At 36.8% G+C, this 21,737-nt stretch overlaps 1 protein-coding gene across 5 annotated transcripts in view; it reads right to left on the reverse strand.

Moving 5' to 3' along the window:
* Nucleotides 1-2,588: 2,588 nt before the first annotated feature.
* The window catches only part of PPP2R3A (protein phosphatase 2 regulatory subunit B''alpha), a 221,723-nt gene continuing 202,574 nt past the window's right edge, over nt 2,589-21,737 (reverse strand). For all 5 annotated transcript variants that reach the window (XM_082840028.1, XM_082840025.1, XM_082840026.1 and 2 more), the window contains one exon: nt 2,589-5,209. In XM_082840028.1, the coding sequence (XP_082696154.1) occupies nt 5,083-5,209 (127 nt within the window). In that variant the 3' untranslated portion in view covers nt 2,589-5,082. The remainder of the gene's footprint in view (nt 5,210-21,737) is intronic.

Raw genomic sequence — 21,737 nt, forward strand, 5'->3', positions numbered from 1 at the left:
TTGGCCACTTTAAAGTGATTTTCGTTTCCTCTGTTTGCCACAGACTTTATTTTGAATATGCTTTTTTCTTTCTTTCCTTTTTTGTTTTTTTAGGGTGCTATTCATTGTGGAGACTTCTTTATAGAGGCCTAATAAAAATGCCTTTTTATGAAGCCTGTGCGTTTAGTTGGGTTTGAAGCTAGGAGGATATTCTTTAGAATACTCTGTTGCATGTAAAGCACAAACTATGTTTCAGTTTAAATGCACTTCTTCCCTGTAATTTTTATGGGGGAGATAAGTGAGTCACAACATTCTGTTGAAGGGAAATCTAGTCAGTTGCTTGAAAGAGCACAGCCCAAATAAAACAAGGACTGACTAGGTTGTAAAGAAATGACCTTATGATTTAAAAGAAGAGTTGCTGCTTTGACAGTGCTTATTTAAAGAAAAATACTGCTGGAAAATTTTCAGTTTCTACTACGTTCACCATCTCTCCTGAGATCTGACATATGTTGAAGTTATGTTTTGATTTGGCACACAGCATGTTCAATGATGGTTACTCACCTAGTACAAGACATGGAGAAGAAACCTTTGGACACAGAGCAGATGACACCTTCTGTTTTGTAGTGTATCCTGGTGTCATTTTCTGTGAATGTGGTCAGGTAGAGTTGTTTTTGTTGTTGTTGTTGGGTTTTTTTTTTTTTTTTGTCTCTTTTGGTGGGTGGGGGTGGGCTAAAGCCATAGGAAGAAAAATGTGATGTATGTGTCCAGTATGTACTATTTTGTTTTTGTTTTGCGAGAAGAGTTGAACTATTTTTGATAACAAGAGTAAATGGTGGAAAATGCTTCTTAGTTGTCTTGTCTTTATTTGCTTTCCAAGTTTCGGAATTTTATTTAATTCCTCTAAGTGTTAGCAGTGTCTTATGAAACATGTATTTGCCTAAAGTTTGTAACAATTTTGTGTTGGACGCAGATGCCCTGCTATATAAACTTGTAAATCTGTTCTTTATTCACTAATGATCACTGCAAAGATGACTAGAAATGAGATTGTACACATGGATGATTAGGATAAATTTTGCAAATCTCCCAAATTTTCCTAATATTATGATTTTAAAATTCCTTGAGTACTTTATTGATTCCCAAGTTTGATAATCTTAGTTTTGTGTTTTTTGATGCATGGGAGGTTGGCAATATAGATAAAGTGAAAATCATTAGTATGTGAGGGCCTTGATTGTTATGTAATATTGCCAATGATGAATTCAGGTTTTTTTTAGCACAAGTTTCTCTTTTTTATGCTGGTATTCTCACTGCCACACTTTTGGAAACCTGTATTACACCTTAAATCTATCAATAAATGTTAGTTTTATAATTCTATGTTGTAGAATACTGAGGAGTTTGGGATAGCACGCTCTGAATGGCCTGTATTATATGCATTTGGGGAAGAGTATTAATTACAGTGCCTTGATTTTTGCGTTGTTTTTCTTTATACCGTGAGTTATTTTAGGAATGCTGACCAATGGCTAACAAGGGATGATTGAGAAATTATTACTGAAGTAACTGGATTTACTTCAACAGGATTTGAAACCACCAAAACAATAACAGCATTTAATATGACTCATCTTCACTTGTTCTTTTGAGTCCTTGTAATTACCATAAATGATCCAATGATCTTTCACCTTAGGTGACAGAAGTTTTAAAGCTGACAGTTTTAGAGCTAATCTTTTTGATTAGTTTCCATAGGTCTACATCTCTAAGCAGAGATGTAATACAGTTCTAGGATAAAGAATTCCTTCACTCTGTTCTTAGTTTTCTTAAAATAACTCGTTGGTGACCTCGCCGAAGAAAAGTAAAAGTTTAACAACCGATGAAAAGTAAAATTTCTTTTCCCATATCATAGGCAACAAATATAAAATGCTTTAGAAAATACTAAGTTCAAAGTATAGAATGGGAATCTAATGTGTGGATGGTACTTTTTCTCCCTCATTTTTAAAAAATTAAGTTTTAGGTATCCAAATAACAATTACATATTCTTTTAAAAGAATATACTATATATAAGGCTTAAAGTCTCCTTTGATCCCTGTGAACTTCTCACTTCCAAACCCAAATTCCTATCCCCAGAGGAAATCACTTTTCATTATGAGGTGTTATCCTTCCAGATCTTTCTTAAAGTGAATTTTTTTTTTTAAATTTTATTTATTTATAGCTGTGTTGGGTCTTCGTTTCTGCGTGAGGGCCTTCTCTAGTTGTGGCAAGTGGGGGCCATTCTTCATCACGGTGCGCGGGCCTCTCACTATCGCGGCCTTTCCCATTGCGGAGCACAGGCTCCAGACACGCAGGCTCAGTAATTGTGGCTCACGGGCCCAGCCGCTCCGCGGCATGTGGGATCCTCCCAAACCAGGGCTCGAACCTGTGTTCCCTGCACTGGCAGGCAGACTCTCAACCACTGCGCCACCAGGGAAGCCCCCAGATCTTTCTTTATAAAGTTTTCCCAGGGGTTCAAAGAGTTATTCTCTTTGAAACTCAAGTTTGTTTCTAATGCTACTCTTTCAAACATAAAAATGAATTGCAAGTGTGATTAAAACCAAAAGTGTGTAGTGATTATCTTAGTTCATATTTGACAACTTTATTTAGTTTTGCAAAAAGGGAAAAACAAAAACAAAAGTTAAATCATGCAGGCTTCTCCACCCAAACACACCATAACATTTCCAAAAGTTGAGCAAATGACTTCTCTCATTTGATCAATCTAGAGTTTTATAAACACTTTGAACAGTACACAATGACATAGATAAGATGCAGGGAAAATATACAGAATTTCATTAGTTCGATTACCTTGGCAATGTTATGCTATGAAACTCATTTTTCATTGACTAGCATTAAGATCATACCCTCAATTTAACTTTTATCAAGAGTCTTGGATATTGTAATAACTTGAAATTTCCAGTTGGGCAGTAATGATTATATTCTGCATGATCTTTACCAGAAAGTCAAATATATACTATCTTAGTTCCTCAGAATTCACATTTCTTACATTCAATACTAAGAAGGGAGTACAGTGAAACACATTTTTACGTCTGAAAATGTGATACTTTGGGTAACCTAAATTAAAAGCACTATCTTAAGTGGAATGATATTGTTAGCTGTACTTTTATAATAACTGTAGACTTTTGAAACCAATTATTGACCAAAGTGAAAGAGGACTTCAGTAAGTAGAAACAAGGTCAAGTACAGCTATGTAGTAAAAAAACCAAAATCAAATGTATATTGGAAAACTGAATTTTTGCTGAGTCTTAGAAATAGTTTAGATCATTATGGCTAATAAAACCTTTAAACCATATCTGGCTTCTAACAAAATTTACCTTTTTAGCATTTTTATCTGAAAATGTAAAGTTGCTTTTGTTCCCTGGTAAAGGTTGGATGGGATAGACGGTAAATTTCATGTACCACATAAACACTTTTAATCCTACTAATTTACCAGTGTGTTTAGATTATTTTTTGTAGTGTTTCCAAAAAATTTAGTCACTTTTAAGCTTTTATTTATTCTTTGTGAACTGTTAGAAACTAACTTTTAATACTTTCTGTAATAGTTAAATGGAAGGTCAGTTCTGATCATGAAGGTAAAATAACAGGAAACTGGGAGGATACTGACAGGAAGGATTGCTAACTCTATTAATAACTATACTAGTTGATGGTGCATTTCCTAAATTCTCCTTTTCTCCACATTTTGCCTACCACAGCCCAAGGTTTGATTGTTTCAAAGTCTGGCCATCACACCAGCAAGGGAGCCAATGTGGGGTGCAAAGGAAGCTACTCTGACATTTAGGACTTGAGGTTAAAACAAAAAATCCAGGAGAAAACTTGATGACTTTGACAGAAGTGGATATTAAAAAGTTTCTTGGGGGTTTCTTTTATAGTGTCAAATTTCCATCCTTTTTAATAGTTTATTTTCAATTTTATCTTCAACAGTATTGCGGGGCTTGGCTGCATTGTGGCTTGCTGAAAAATGTATTCTGTGTTGACTACATCTACCACTATAGTAAACATGAAGTTGCTTTCCTTTATGGGTGGCATCACTGTTTTCTTCCATTTTTGTGATAAATACTGAAGTGGATGCAATATTTGAAATAGTTTCTTTTCAACATGAAGTTAAGGAATAATGTTTAGATTGAGGCCTTTACTGTTGGCCTAGTCTAATATTTAGTGATGAATATGTCTAGTAAGAATTTTCATATATAATTATTTAAGTCTTCAAGTAGGTCTTCTGATATGAAGTATAGATGGGACATCAACTAATTTTTAGATTAATCACTCAATAATTCTCTACAAATGTTAGATGAGTTAAAAGGAAACTTCCCCCCCCCAAGTGTGAGTCATATTCTGTACGTGTCTTCAGTTAACAAGTTTTTCTTCAGATTTTATATAAGATCCACAGTCAGGATGGGGAGGGATTATTTAGAGCTTGCCAGCAAGGTTGGAAGGCCCAGTGGTTACAATACCTGAGGATGTAAAGTGACTAGCAGTTTGGCAGGTCATTGTGAAATTAGATTAAGTTCAAGATCTTTGAACACCAGTACACATACAATTAAAAGAAGTCTCTGAGATGTTTTGGCAGTGCTTTTATTACCAGGGCTAATCCAGTTCTGGAGGCCCTGACTGCTTTTTCAAGTTCCAGAATTTTTTGACTCAAGTTTTCTGCAAGTGAAGGTTTCTTCTGGGCTCCATAGGAGCCCTGATGGGCCTCAGGGATGCTGGACAACAGAGGCAACTCCTGCTTTTGTGCAGAGAACTGTGCTTGGCACTGTCCCCAAGAGATCCTTGGTACATTCAGGGGTGAAGAGTGCTGATTCACAGACGTTGGAAGGTGATGTATATCTTACTTGCTTCTGAGGAAAAGCTCTGTAAGAGGTTTGAGGCAAATTGGAGGAGTCTCCCAAACTGGGTATGTGTATCCAGAGCTATTGCTCAAAAACGTTAAAAAAATTCCTAGTGCTGCAGATAACGCACTTGTAGAAATCAAAGCCTTTAAAAAGCAATATGCAAACTACAGCATCTCTTCACAAGAAAAAAACATTTAAAATACATATCTCCCTTTCATGTAGACATTGGCAGCTATTCTTCATCCACCGACTGAAGCTTTCCACATTTCTCTGAAAGGCTTGAGGTCACTATTTTATTGCCTTTGTTTCCAATTTCAGAGGGAGAGGCAGGTTCCTCTGTTTCATAATCTTCAAAGGAGCTGAAAGAACAGCAAAAGTGAGTTACTGATTTTTTTAAAAGAAAGTTTTAATGTTTGGGTAGAAGTCAGTATAGCAAACTAGAGACAAGACCAGCTAGCAGAAATACCCTGAGTTGCTAAATGGTAGCTGTGAACAACTGAGCCACCCTGGAGGGGACAGTGCTCTGGAACAGAAAACACATTCTTCTCCCTTCCCTGTTACTTATGTTGAAAACGGGCTGAATCAAGCCTTCCCTAGAGGCTTTGATGGGAATGAGAGCATTATGGATGAAGCTAGGTTAGGGAGGGTATGAGGTCTGGAAAGTATGAATTTTACATGAATGCTTTCATTGAAGTGGCTTCCATGCGGAGTGGGGAACTTTCTCTCAAACAGTTTTATAGCTTCCATGGCTTCCAAGAAGTACGTTGAAGATGTATATCTGTGTGTACATAGAGCAGATTAAAGTCCACTCATGGGTTTCCCTCCATTCTTTGCAGAACTCCACAGCATATTCCCTCTTTAGAGGTTACTTGTATTTCCTGAGTTCCATATCCTCCAGGCCACCCCTCCTGGCTATTCCAGGTAGGGATGACAAAATATTTTATCTCAGAATGATGGCTGCTTCATCTGTGCAGAAATTTCTGGATATATAGTCCTTTTATTAAAAAAGGTTCCAAGACTGCCTGGTGATGAAAAATATGCTGAGGCAGGAATACCTAGTAGGTGGCACCTATTCATAGAGAGCAGAGAATAATACATTTTTATTAAAAAGCTTATCTGATGTTTGGAAAACGTTGCCCTGAGTACCATTTATGATCCTGTCAGAAATTACTTAACTGTCATTTTGCAAAAATATTCCATACTTAATTTCTGTTTCCACTTCTCCCCCATCTCCTTGAGGCCTCAATAGTTATACGCCAGTTATGGTGTATGTTGAATAAGGAGGCAATAAGGAGAGTAAGTTTGCTTTAATGCAACTGAAGCAGGGTTGATGGTAGAGGCTTCATTTCTGGGCGGAAAAACTCTCAAAGAAAAGTTAATTCTAGAAATGCAGTGTCAGACACTGGCTGCTTACTTCCTGTCAGAATGGAAGGCATTTTCTTCCTTTTGGTAACCAAACTTGCTGTCTGTGAGCTCTCAATGCAGATCTGGGAATGGATTAAAGAGTGAAGTCTGAACTGAGACTCATTCACAGTAACTATTTGAGCTCCTGTTGCTAAGCATGAGCCAAATGCTAGGGATACAATGGTGAAAAAGACCAACCAGCCCCTTCCTCACAAAGCTTGTAGCCTAATGGAGGTCATCTGGAATAGTGGCTAAGTGGTTTAGCCTTAGAGCATGGACTTTGGAAGTTGAGTTCTAATCTCAGGTCACTTAATATGACTTTGGGCATGTAACTTAACCCCCCTGCATCAGCCTCCTCGACTAATAGCAGTTCCTACCCCTTATAAGGGTTGAAAAGAGATTAGGTGAGAGGGCCTACACATCATAAACTCTTGGAAAATATCACATATTATTCTCGTGATGGAGAAGTGCTGGGGCTTACTGAAGCAGGATGGTGACACCTCATCCTATACTGGGGGGCAGGGTCACAGTTTTTTTTGTAATTTGTGAATAAAAAATCTTTTACAAAAGAGTATGTATTTTCCCCCCACTGTAGCCTCATACAGAAATGGGATTTCCAGCAATGGATTTGATCCAGTCTAGTACCTAAAAGTATTCCAATGCTTTGTGGGTTGGATGTAGTAGAATGTCACCTGCATTTCTTTTGTACTTTCAAGGCACCAAGAGCAGTAATATACACAGAGACTTTGGAGGAATCTTAAGTTGGAGGGAGCTCATTCAGAACCTCTTGTCAATGCCCTGGTGAGTCCTTTTACCCTAACTCAGTAGTTCTCAGCTGGCGGTGCTTCCCCCCACTCCGGGGGGCTTTTGGCAGTGTCTGGAGCCATATTTGATTGTCCCAACTGGGTAGGTCCTATTGGCATCTAGTGGGTAGAGTCCAGGTGTGTTGCTAAACATCTTACAGTGTGACAGAAAGTGCCTCACAACAGAATTACCCAGCTTAAAATATCAGTGCTGTTGTTGAGAAACCCTGCTCTAACTCTTGCCCCATTACGGTTAGTGCATCCCAGCATTCTGGACTAAGCTCTTCTCATTTTCTACTTCCCTGAGGAATCAGTCTTTCTATGGCTTTATCCACCACTTGTTCACCTGTGGTTTCTAAATGTACATGTCTAGCCTCAGCCTCTTTCTAAGTTGGAGACTGCCACATATCCAGCTGTCTATTATGTGGCTCTTCCCATATGGCAGCGTGTACAAACCTGGACTCGTCCTTCCCATACCCCTGGTTCTCCCTATTTTACCAAATAGCACCATAATCTACCTACTCAAAGCCATAAACCTTGTTATTCCAAGCTCCTCTTCCTGCCTTTCCCCTTCCCTCTTCAAATCCAGCCACTCTCTCCTACCACTTTCAATACCACATGGATGCAGTCCTGCTTCTTCCTCTCCATTGCTGCTGATTTAGTTCAGGATGCTATACTTTCTTGCTTGGATTATTGCAATAGTTTTCTAACACTTGGTCTTCTTGCCTTCGCTTCTATCACATACCCTTTGCTTTTGCCATACCAGACTGTTTACAGTGTCAGAATAGGTCTTGGGACCTAATGCCACGGTACAATACCTGTTTTTCAGTGGCCTGCAGTGCCCTTCCCCCTTTGGTTAACTTGTGCTCATCTTTTAATCTGAGATGTCATTTAAAAGGTTCTTGATTCCCAGTGCCTGAGCTTCCACCATCTCTTATTTAGATGTCTGTAATGGCCTCCTTATTTGTCTTCCTGCCTCTATTGCCCCTCTACCAATGTAGCGGAGTAATCTTCAAAAAACACAAGTGGGGTTACGCTACTACCTTGTTTAACTTTTTTCAGTTTCTCCTCTAGGCCCTGCATGATCTGGCCCCTGCTAATCTTTCCAGCCACATTTCCCTCTGTTGCTCACTATACTCCAGCTACACTGGCCTTTTAAAATGTCCTCAACACAGTTTCCTGCCTCAGAGCCATTGCTTATATTTTTCCCTCTGCCTAGAACATTTTTGCTCCCTGCTTTTTGTATAACTTTCCTTCTCAAATTTTAGGTTCTCATCACCTCCCTAGGAGATTCTTCTTCCCTCAGCATCCTAAGTTGCAAGCCTGTCTCCATTATCGGTTTACCCTGTTTATTTCTTTCATAACTGTATAATTAATGTCATCCCTACTCAACTGTAAAGTGTCCATTTTATAACTCACTAATTTTCTTGGGCTATATAGTCTAGTGCCTGGTGCTAGGTGCTTAAAATGTACTGTTGAATGAAAAATGATGTCCTAATGCTTTTGTAAAACTATGTGTTGAGTTGTTGGGGAAGGCTGGAGTCAGTAAAATGGTGAGGGTGCAGAAGTCACCTTGAAGTCACTAAAGTCAGAACTGCAAGAGCCTTAATCTTTATCCTGCTCTCCAGGAATTCCTGAGGGAGAGAGAATGTTTACTGATTCCTTCTAAATGACCACTTCCAGGTTTACTCGTAGGTCACTGGGATTCCTCTGGGCTCAAATGAAATTATTTTATGAGGTATTCTCTGTTAATTGGCCATTTTTAAATGAGTAGAGTGGTCAGAGCTTTAAAGCAGAACTCACAGAGTTCACAAACAGTTCACTAAGAAACCCTAGATATCAAATTGAGAACAAATTCTTTAACTTAGTAGTAACATAGTAGCAACTACTAGTAACTTCATAGTTAGCATAAGGGAAAATGATGGTTCATATACTTTTGCAATTTGCAAAATACCAAATATCATATTTTTGCCAGCAATATGATAGCCTTTAGAAACCTGTTTCCCTAAGTAAGTTTCCCCTTTCAGATGAGCAATTTCTGGGCAAAAGTATTAGGGCTAGTTCTGCAGATTCCTGGGATGGAAGTATAATAGCTGGAATGAGCAGAAATAATGACTGGCACATATGTGGTCTGACAAAGAATTTGTATGCAGTTTCAGGGTGTTGTCTGGGAGTTGTGGTTTGATTCCACTTCTGGGATTCTGACTACAGGGGCAAAGGGATAGAATATTTGATTCAGGGCTTATCTGAGGAAATCTAAGATATATGCTGGCTATATGTATAAAATAAACTGTTAAATAGTTCTCTGAATTGGAGTCTATAACACTTTAGAAATAGGAGTGGATGAATTTTACCTTTATACTTTTAAGAACAGATAACCTAAGTCATTTATATAAAATGCATTACCTGAAATATCAGTACTTTAGAAGTTAGATATTTGGTTCAGAGAATTTCCTTATTGACCCATTCAGTAACTATTATAGAAAATCTTTTGCTTCAACTTTTGTTAAAATTTCTTAATATGTACCACCTCCTTCCCTGCCTCAGAAAGTTGATCCTACTTCATTTATTTTCTTTATTTTTGGCTGCGTCAGGTCTTAGTTGCGGCACGGGGGGTCTTCGTGCGGGATCTTTCATTGAGGTGTGGGCTCTTCGTTGTGGCACCCGGGTTTCCTCTCTCTAGTTGTGGCATGTGGGCTCCAGGGCGTGTGGGCTCTCTTGTTGAGGCACGCGAGCTCAGTAGTTGTGGCGCGTGGGATTAGTTGCCCCGCAGCATGTGGGATCTTAGTTCCCCGACCAGGGATCAAACCCGCGTCCCCTGCATTGGAAAGCGGATTCTTTACCACTGGACCACCAGGGAAGTCCTGATACTACATTTTTGATGGCTGAGGATCTCTTGCAGTTCTAGGGTCATGAGTCATCAGTTATTAATTCTTATTTATTTTGGATGTAGATAGTATAAAAATTTTAGAATAAATTTTAGATTATAAAATAATGACTCAGAACTATTGGACTTGTAAGATTATAACTCATGCCCCAATGTATACACACACGTACCCCACCCGCCACGATCCCTGCTCTTCTGCTAAATTCTCCCACCTCACTCAGGACAGCCAGGCTCCATACAGCCCCTTACCCCAGACTTGACTCTCAATAGCATACATTCCTGGAGGACTGCTCCAGTGGGTTTCTGATGGGCCTTCTTTGCCTACAGTGTCTTATTTTCCAGTGCTGAATGAAGTAAATGTAGATCTCATACAAGGTGTAAGTCAGTACATGTTTATATTTAGTATAAAGGAGAAATCCACCTTTAAAAACATTCAGTAGAAAACAGTTCTTCTAAATTATCTAAATGTCCGATGATAGGGAAAATGGATGTGTTATTGCTTGAGAGAATACTCTGAAGCATTAAAAGTCATGTTTTTGAATACACTAGTAACATTAAGCATCAAAAAGAAATATACCAAAGTATAAATAATGTTTACCTCTGGATGACTGAACCGAGGATGATTTTAATCTCTTTATATTTTGCAATTTTTCTGCAGTAAGCTTATCTTTCTCTACTAATCAGATAATGACTCTCAGAATGAAAAAGAAAATTGTGTTTAAGTTAATCAAATGTAAAGCTGTTGGTGAAACACCAGAATATCCGGTAAGAAAGTATTTTTGAGATAATGTAAAAGACTCTTAACTAAAAATCTGAAGTAATCAAGTATTTGTCAGATTGGCAGAGAATCTTGTTTCTAATTATTACAGGCTGCGTTTTCTTAAGATAGCAACATAGAGGACCCTTTAGCCTGCTTTTCACAGTTTTTGTGGAGTTTTAAACTTTATTGCAGAAACCATAAGAATGTTAACTATAAGTTTGGTGTCATAACCTGTTGTCTTCATATAGGTGACACATAGTCATGGTCATTTAATTGACTAGGTATATGTAACTGGTACCCTGGCTTCCCCTATGACCGTTCATTACTTTGATGCTAGATGGGATACTTCACAATGTTTGCAAACTCATACTTATGGAGACCATTTACCCTCTTTCACCTCACTGAAATATGGAGTCATTACCAGATTACTTATTATTTTTTAATTACTAGGTTGCTTATTGAAGGCATTACCTAAGTACGAGCCTTGAATCAGGAGGTACAGGCACTTGGCCCAGAGGTGACCTATGATGTTAGATGGTAAAGTAGATAGAGAATTTCAAGTTGATTTTGGAGGGTCAAGTTGTTTGGGCTCCTGCGTTATCCTTGTAGTGAGGGTGGCTGCCAGGTTACTGCTGCCTTCTGTGCCACTCAGTAAACATTTGCTGAGGATCTCCTACATCCCTAACAGTTTGCCAGGTGCTGGTATTACAAGATGAATAAAACAAGGTGCTCTGCCCTGAAGGAGCCCATGTTCCAGTGGAAACACAAATAGGTCCATTTTTCCCAGGATTTATATGCCAGACACTGTTAGATACGTTATATACATTATCTTTAATTCTCAGTACAGTCCTGTTGTTCATGCAACAGATATTTACTGTTGCCAACTGTGTGCCATGTTCTGTGCCCTGGGAATGAAGGGAACAAGGTAGACAGTGGAATGCTAATGTAATACCTGACTAAATTATAATTCAGAGAGGTTATGTAATGTGGCCAAGATCACAGAAGTGGTAGTAATAATAGCCATTGTTTATTGATTACATAGGCACTATGCCTAAGGGCATAATACATTATGTACATTGTCTTATTTAATCCAGAAACAGCTTGGTGTGGCAGGTGGTATCCTCATTGTATAGGGGATGCTGAGGCTTGCTCTAGTGATTGATAGAGCAAGGCTTTGAAGTTAACTAAATTTGTCTAAATCCAAATTCTGTGCAACTAAATTTGTCTAAATCCAAATTCTGTGCTTTTAACCATGATGTTACATTGTATCTCTTCTCCTTCAGGGAGCAGTAATAGCTATTATTTGTCAGGTATCTACGATGTGCCAGGTGTTTATATGTATTATCTTTGATTCTCACAACCACCTTGGAAGGTGGTTGCTGGTATCTTCTGAAACTTAGCCTCAGGAGTCAGATAACCTGCCCAGCTGGTGAGTGGGAGGTAGAACCAGATCTGTCTGGCTCCTAAGCTTATGCTCTTTCCATGGCACTACCATGCTTCCTCCCTTTCTAATATTTGATTCTGGTAATTTCTATTTGGCAAACTCACCCTAATTTATTTGTAATTCCTCTTGAGATGAAGCCCTAGGTGATGTAGCCTTGGAATTCTGGGTCTGGCCTTGCTTTTGAACCATGTCAGTCAGTTACTAACAACTGTAATAAAGAGGCCTTTCTTTTCCTTTGTTGACATTCTAGTGCTCACCCTACAGGCCATGGCTGTTGTAAGGCTTCTCCTCTCCCCTTGAGATCTCATCACCCACATGTGCTCTGTGTAGGTCTTATCTTATCTCCCACAACATGAGAAGATGGGTGTCCAGCAGAAGCCTCTCATATGCACTGGTCAAATTTCACTACAGCTGGTCTCCGCATCTCCTCTCGTGACCCCTCACCTGTATTTCTGTCTGTATCCCTTTGCTTCCCCTCTCTGCCCTCCACACACACTGGCACCTTCTTTGAGCACTACCACAACTCGAGAAAAACTTTTGCTTGAGCCAGTTACCTATTCTCTTTAGTTGCCATCTATTTTCTCTCCTTTTTAGACTAATAAACTTCTAAGTGTTTAGACCTGCTATCTCTATTTTCTCCTTCCTCTAAATCAGGTTACAAAACAATATGTAGTATAAAGTTCCATTTCTGTAAAACAAATTACTTATCTATTTGCAAAGAAATGTCTAGAAGGATATACTCCCAAATGATAAGTCAGGCTATCTCTGGATGGTAGATTTTAGGTGAAGATTTTTATCTTCATTTCTAACTGTTCTGCAGTGAATACATATCAGCTATGTAAACAGATAAAGGAGAAAAATAACTTCTTCCTGTTTATTAAAGTAGTACATGTTCATTATACAAACATTATAAATTATAGAACAGTATAAAAAACCAAAGTATTTGCAATCCCACAGCCCAGAGTTAACCACTGTTAATATTTTGGAGCCTTATCACTTAGCATGTTTATATAGATACACATTTTTAATATTGAGATTATATCACAAGTTTGTAACCCTGATTTCTTACATTTTTGTGCAACACATAATTTAAATGTCTGCAAAATATGACACATAGATACCATGACTTACTTAACTATTCTATTATCGTGCATTTGAGTTGCTTTGAATTTTTTAATTTTATAATTACCTGTGACCAATGCCAACTGTTTGGATAGAACAGTTCTATCTAAATTTCTGATTATTTACAATCGATACCCAGAATTAGAATTGGGAGTCAAAGGGTATGAATTCAGGCTTTTACAGCATATTGTCAAATTAATTTCCAGGGAGGTTGGGCCAATTTGCTTCTACCAGCAATATGTTACTACAGTGTGCTGCTTCTATGAGAGAGCAGTTAAGACACTTTATTTTAATTGTACCTGCCTGTTTTTCCCTGCTAAGGCAGGGATCCTGTCTGTGTTCACCAATATCCAGTAGTGCTTAGTATACAGCAGGAATGCAAACGTACTGAATTCATACCATCTCTTAAAAAATTCCTGCCAATTTAATAAGCTGAACTTTTTTGGGTGCTTGCTTTTTACAAATATTTTATTTAAGTTTAATTTACATATCATAGAATTCACTGATCTTAAGTGTTTAATGTGTTTTAGTAATTGTGCAGTCATCACCACAATTCAATTGTAGAATACTTTCATCTCTCCATCTGCCTTTCCTCTCCCTGTGCTTGTTTGCATTCACTTTGTACTCAATCCTGGAACTAGGCAACCACTGATCTGTTTTCTGGCTCTATAATTTTGCCTTTTCTAGAAATTTCATATAAATGGAATCATATAATATGTAGTCTTTAGTGTCTGGCTTCTTTCATGTAGAATGGTATTTTTTAGATTCATCCGTGTTGTTGCATGTATTAGTAGTTCTTTCCTTTTATTTATTGAGGTATATTTGACATAGAAGAAATTGCTCATATTTAAAGTGTATAATTAATAAGTTTTGACTTTTGTATACACCTGTAAAACCAACACCTCAAGATCATGTAAATATCCACCCCCCCGCCCCCCCCCAACGAAAGTTTCCTTATGCCCCTTTAGAATCACTTTTGCCCTCCCCAGCTAACCACTGATTTGGTTTCTGTCATTCTAGAATTTTTTAGAAAATTTTTAAAAATTGTGATATTTTCTTTTTTATTGAAATATAGTTGATTTGCAATACTGTGTACTTCAGGTGTACAGCAAAGTGATTCAGTTATACATATATATTCTTTTTCAGATTCTTGTCCACTATAGGTCACCAGAAGATACTGAATGGAGATCCCTATGCCATACAGTAAATCCTTGTTGGTCATCTACCCTACATACGGTAGTGTGTATCTGCTTATCCCAAACCCCCCAATCCATCCTCCCTGCCCCTTTCCCCTTTGGCAAGCCTGCTTTTTTTTTTTTTTTAATTTTGGCTGTGCTGTGTGGCATGCGGGATCCTAGTTCCCCAACCAGGGATTGAACCTGTGTCCCCTGCATTGGGAGCACGGAGTCTTAACCACTGGACTGCCAGGGAAGTCCCTAGGATGCATTTTCTAGAATTTTACATAAATGGAATCAGACAAGATTGGAATATACTCTTTTTGTCTAGCTTCTTTCACTTGGCTTGAGGTTCATCAATGTTGTGTTTGTCAATGGTTCATTCCTTTTTTTTGTTTTTATTGCTGAAGAGCACTCCATTACATGGATATACTATATTTTGTTTCTCAATTCACCAGTTTAGTGGATATTTGGATTATTTTCAGTTTTGGGCTACTAAGAATAATGCTGCTGTAAACATTCATGTACAAGTCTTGGGTAAACATTTCTCTTGGGTAGATTCCTAGGAGTGGAACTGCTGATTCATATGATAAATGTATGTTTAACTTTTTAAGAAATTGCCAAACATTTCTAAAGAGGCTACATAATTTTACATCCACATCAGTCCAATATATGAGGGTTCCAGCTTCTTCACATCATTGCCAACTGGTGATTTTAGATGTTCTAGTGGCTGTGTAGTGTATCTCATTGTGGTTTCAATTTACATTTTCCTAATGTCTAATGATGTAAAGCATCTTTTCATATATCTATCTGCTGTTTGTACCTCTAATTTAGTTAAATATTCAAATTTTTGTTCACTTAAAAAATTAGGTTGTCGTTTTATTATTGAGCTGTAAGTTTCTTTATATATTCTGGGAAGAATCCTTTATCAGGATGTTTTAGAAATGTTTTCCCCCAGTGTGTCTTTTTCATTTTCTTAATGGTGTCTTTGAAGAGCAATAGTTTTTAATTTTGAAGGAAGTCCAATTCATCAATATTTTTATTGCTTTTGCCTAACCCAAGGTCACAAAGATTTTTCTATGTTTTATTCTAGAAGCTTTAGGGTTTCAGCTCTTAAATTTATTGAGATAATAATTAATATTTATTAATAATTATAATAATAATAATTATTTTGGCACTTCATGCGGCTTGCAGGATCTCAGTTCCCCCACCAGGGATTGAACTCAGGCCATGGCAGTGAAAGTGCCAAATCCTAACCACTAGACTACCAGGGAACTCGAGATAATTATCTTTGTATATGGTGTGAGATGTGGATTGAGGTTCTTATTTTTGCATATGGACATCCAATTATTTCAGCATCATTTCTGAAAAGACCACCCTTTCTCCTTTGGTTGAAAATTAATTGGCTGTGTATATGAGGGTCTATTTCTAGAGTGTTTCATTGATTGTGTATACTTAGCAATTCTACAATGCCGTGATGGTTGTTTGCTTTGTAGTAAGTTTTGAAATCAGGTAGCCTAAGTCCAACTTTGTTCTTTTAAAAAAGTGTTCGGCTATTCTAGGTATCTTGCATTTCTATATAAATTTTAGGATCAGTTTGCCAATTTCTATAACAAAAGCCTGCAGGGATTTTGATAGGGAGTGGGTTAAATCTGTAGATCAATTTGGGGAGAACTGACATTTTAACAATACTGAGCTTTCTAATTCTATTTATTTGGGTCTTTAATTTCTCTCAGCACTGTTTTGCAGTTTTCAGCGTGCAAGTATTATAGTTCTTTTGTTATATTTATTGTATTTTTTCTTTTTGATGCTGTTGTGAATAGAATTCTTTATTTGAATTTCACTATTTGATTGTTCATTGCTAGTACATGGAAATACAACTGATTTTTGTATACTGAGCTTGTATTCTGAGACATCGCTAACTCATTTATTAGTTCTGGTAGCGTTTACACAGATTTCTTTGTATTTTCTACTTAAAGGATATATAATCTAGGAATATATTTACTTTTTTCTTTCCAATCTATCTGAACACTTTTAATGTTTTTTTTCTTGTCTTACTGCACAGGCTAGGACCCTCAGTTACAGTGCTGAGTAGAAATGGGGAGGGACAGAAACATCCTTGCCTTGTTCCTGATCTTAGTGGAAAGGCATTCAGTTTTTCACTATACGTATGATGTTAATTATAGATGCCTTTTATCAGGTTAAGGAAGTTCCTTTTTATCCTTACTGGGGTAAGAGTTACTGTGAATGGATGTTGGATTTTGTCAAATGCTTTTTTTGTGTCTGTGGAGATTATGTGGTTTTTGTCCTTTATTATATGAATATGGTGTATTACATTAATAGATTTTCAGATGTTAAGACAGCCTTCCATTCCTGAGGTAAACCCCACTTAGAGTGTATAATCTTTTTTATATGTTGCTGGATTTGATAAATATTTTGTGAAAAGTTTTATATTGATGTTCATGAGGGATACTGGTTTGTAGTTTTCATTTCTCATGATCTTTGTCTGGGTTTGGTATAAAGGTAATATTGGCTTTCTAAAATAAATTTAGAAGTGTTCCCTCCTACTATTATTTTCTGACAGTATTAATGAAAGATTGGTATTATTTTTTCCCTTAAATATTTGACAGAACTTGCCATTGGAACCATCCGGACCTGGACTTTTCTTTTGGGGAAAACTTAATAACTTTAGTATCTTGATATAGTCTATCCTGATTTTCCATTTCTACTTGAGCCAGTTTTGGTAATTTGAGTTTTTTGAGGATTTTGTCCCATGTCATCTAAGATGTCAAATTTATTGGGATAAAGTTGTTCATAATATTCCTTTATAATTAAGTTCTATAGTGTCCATAGTGATGCAACCTCTTTCATCCTGATTTTAATTTATTCCTCTCTCTCTCTCTCGTTTTTTCTAAAGCTTTATCTCTTTTAAAATCTTTCCAAAGAACCAACTTTTGGTTTCATCAGTTCTTTCATATTATTTTCCTATTTTCTATTTCATGGATTTCTACTCTGATCTTTGTTATTTCCTTCTTTCTACTTATTTTGGGTCTATTTGGCTCTTCCTTTTTCTAGCTTCTTAAGATGGAAGCTTATATTATTGATGTTCGACCTTTCTGGGCCATAAGTATTCCTCTAAGCACCGCTTTAATTGCACCTCATACATTTTCATATGTTCTTTTATTTTCATTCGTTTCAAGATAGTATTAAATTTCCCTGCAGTGTCTTCTTTGACCCATGCGTCTTTAGAAGTGTGTTATTTAATTTCCAAACATTTTGGGGTTCCCAGATTTCCTTCTGTTATTGATTTGTAATTTTATTCTATAATGGTCAGAAAACATACTTGATTTGAATTTACTGAATCTTGTTTTATTCACCTAACAGATGGTCCTTCCTGAAGAAGTTCCATGTGCATTTGAGAAAAATGTGTATTTTGCTACTGTTTTGTGGAGTGTATATATTGATTAGATCAAATACATTGACTGTGTTGTTCAAGTCTTCTGTATCCTTAGAGATTGTCTCTAGTTCTATCAGTTACTGTAAGAGGAGTGTTGAAATCTCCAGCTATAATTGTTGAATTGTCTGGCAATTTTTGTTTCATGTATTTTGGGGCTTTGTTGTTAGGTACAGATAACACTTAAAATTGTTATATCTGGCTACTACGTTTTAACTGTTGGTGAAGTGGGAATTTTCATTGTTATTTCCTGGGTGAAATTTCTATCTTTTGATGTTGTAGAATTGGTTAATATTCATGTTCTTAACTATTGATTTTGAAGAATCCAATTTATGAAAGACTATTCAACCCTATGTGTTTGCTTTTGACTGTGATATAGAATTTGTCACTTTTAAAATATACTCAAATCTATAAATAATTTCCCTATAAATTTCTCCCATCACTTTTTTGCTTTTAAACTCTTTATTTGCATGCAGATATTAGCTTAATATGTACTTTCTTCACTCCACCAGAGAGCCAACATTTTACTGACTAGACTTTTCTTGACACACTATCTTTATCATATACTGTATTGCTTTGCATAAATCTTCTGTTTTGGCATGGATTCTAAAATGAGTTTAATTACTATGGCTTTATAGTACACGTCCCCTGTGCCCCACCATACCTTTGTTTCTTTTCAGAACTCACTGCAAGTCTTTTGTATTTATTGTTCAGTATGAGTTTTAGAATTAGCTGATCAAGTTCTACAACATATTTGGGGGGATTATATCAAATTAATAAATTAATTTTAACATGGGGAATGATCTTTATAACTTTTAGTGAAATTTTATATTTTCTTCACATATATTTTGGAGTCACTTTTTTTGTTGATATCACAAATAGGATTTTTTTTCTATTATATTTTTAGCTGGTTGTTTCTGGGGCATGGGATTAATACCCTTTACCCATTAAGGAGGTGCTCTTAAGTTTGCTTAGTTTTATGATTTTTTTCCAAACTAGAAGATATATTTTATCACATGCCTTCAAAGAATCAGTTTATATTTTGTTTCCTTTTTTACTCCTTTCATCTGTTAATGACAGATTTTGTAAAGTTGAACCACTGTTGCAATCTTGGGATAAAACCCCCTTACTGATGATGTATTCTTTTATATATGTTGGTAGATTTGACAAGTTAATCTTCTGTAGTTCAGTTTTAATATCTGTAAACTAGGGATAACAGCACCTACAAAATAGAAGTTTTATGAATTAAAATATTTAGAATAGTGCTTGGCACAGAATATGGGTATGTATGGATAAGTTAATAGATTTATTTTTGTTTGAAATACAGTTGTTGAACTTCTTCCTTTCATGTACTTTATTTGGGTCTATTTTGTCATCCTTTTTCATGCATCGCCTAATTCATTTATTTCTGTCTACAGGTTACAAATTTTCCCCTGTCCATATCCCACAGATTTTAATAAATATAATGCTTTCATTGCCTGATTCTAAAAGAAACTGTAATTGGTATTTTGATCTTCTCTTTAGCTTAACAATTATTTTAAGATATATTTAATTTTTCAAAATTTTATTTTTAACTCTCCAGATATGTGCATTTTTGTTGTTGTTAATTTCAGGTTACATTTTAAGTAACAAATGTGCCCTATATGCTAGTAATTTTAAAAAATGTTGCAGTTTCCTTCATGCCTTAATAAATAGGTACTTTATTGTGATGGTTCCATGTGTATTTGTTGGGTACCAAGTATACTTTTGAGTACCTCTATGAAAGTTAACTAATTCTATATTCTTTATGAATTTTTTAGCCTGTTTGATTTGTTGGTTTTTATATGACTATGGGATTGTGAATTTTTCCTTGTATTTATATCAGATTTGTTTTATGTATTGCATAAAGTTCGTAACTTATTTTAATGGCCAGCTGCTGAAATACTGGTAAGTTTCTTTTAAAGGTTTCAATTCTCTTTGTCTCATTAACATTGCTATACCTGATTTCCTCTTGTTTACTATTTATTTGACTGCTACCTCTGTGTTAGGTATGAATCTAAAAGAATGGTGTACAGTTGGATTTTTAATCCATTCTGAGTTTTGTGATTCATACTTTATCTGGACTTACTTTGTCCATTTATTTTGTCTGTCTTTGTCTTCTTGTCTCCTTTCTTACTGTAGTGGACATCTGGTGTTCCTTTACCAGTATAGCATTTCCTTTTTTGGGGCCATATTTTCAAAATTCCCAAATTTTCCTTGGGAATACACATGGTTTGGATGAACTTGACTCCTGTCCAAGCTAAGTTCTAGGCCTAACTCCTTCAGGAGCTGGTTCAGGGACTAGACCCAAACCAAGCTAATCAGAGCCAACACAAGTCCTGGGCAGCTTGTTGAACCTTGTGGGAAAGGGATTTTCTCTTTTATTTGAACTTGAAGGTATCATCTTGCCACCACATATAAAAAACTTGCTGAAGAGTGAAAGAATGAAAGGAAAAGCATTATCTAAGTGATGAAAGAGATAAAGTCAAAGTCTCTAAAGTCAGTACTATCCCTAGACTTCTCAGTTCTATAATTCAATAATTATTGAATTCAATAAAAGTTCAATAATTTCCTTTTTGCTAATGCTTTTCCCCCCTTATGCCAATTTGAGTTAAAGTCACTTCTCACCAAAAGAATACTGATAAACACATTGTCTTTTAGTAGATTGTGTTTTCTTTATACAACTATTTTTCCAGTTAATAGTCTACTGTCTTTTTCTAAAAATGATTAGAAAGTTTTCTATTTAATATTTATTCTTTTAGTGGTTTTTCCTTAAACTTTCTTTTTTTAAATTTTTGGCTGCGTTGGGTCTTAGTTGCTGTGCGCGGTCTTTCTCTAGTTGCGGTGAGCAGGGGCTACTCTTCGTTGCACTGCGTGGGCTTCTCGTTGTGGTGGCTTCTCTTGTTGCGGAGCACGGGCTCTAGAGTGCAGGCTCAGTAGTTGTGGTGCATGGGCTTAATTGCTCCATGGCATGTGGGTTCTTCCTGGACCAGGGCTCGAACCCGTGTCCCCTGCATGGGCAGGCAGATTCTTAACCACTGCGCCGCCAGGGAAGCCCCGTCCTTAAACTTTTTAACAGACATATGTAAATAAATTTTAATTTATTTGCTTTATGTATTTATTTTTGGCTGCGTTGGGTCTTTGTTGCTAAGCGCGGGCTTTTCTCCAGTTGCAGAGAGCAGAGGCTACTCGTTGCGGTGCGCAGGCTTCTCATTGCAGTGGCTTCTCTTGTTGTGGAGCACAGGCTCTAGGCACGCGGGCTTCAGTAGCTGTGGCTCGCGGGCTCTAGAGCACAGGCTTAGTAGTTGTGGTGCATGGACTTAGTTGCTCTGTGGCATGTGGGATCTCCCTGGACCAGGGCTCGAACCCGTGTCCCCTGCCTTGGCAGGCGGATTCTTAACCACTGCGTCACCAGGGAAGCCCAACAGACATACTTTAACTCTAGTCATTGTTAAATATAAATTTATCAGTGTCTATATTCTTCACTCTAATAAAGATTCATAGCATATTACCCCGACCTTCTTTTACTCTCTCTGTTAACAGTATCTATAATCAATACTTCCCTAATTCTAAGGATAAATTTTACTAATTTTGTTGTTTCGTGTATCCCACTATTCCTCTACGATATATTTACCTTCTTGCTGAAGAATACCCTTTAATATTTCTTTCAGAGATCATCTGTGGGTGGCAACCATTTTGTATCTTTGAATGTCTAAAAATGTCTTTATCTGGCCCTCACATTTAAATAGGAACAGAATTCAGGGTTCAAAGTTTTTTTCTTTTCAGTATTTCAGTGAAGTGCTCTCTTTCTTTTTTTTTA

This window comes from Leucopleurus acutus, assembly GCF_964270905.1.
Source record: "Leucopleurus acutus genome assembly, chromosome: 5".
Lineage (NCBI taxonomy): Eukaryota > Metazoa > Chordata > Mammalia > Artiodactyla > Delphinidae > Leucopleurus > Leucopleurus acutus.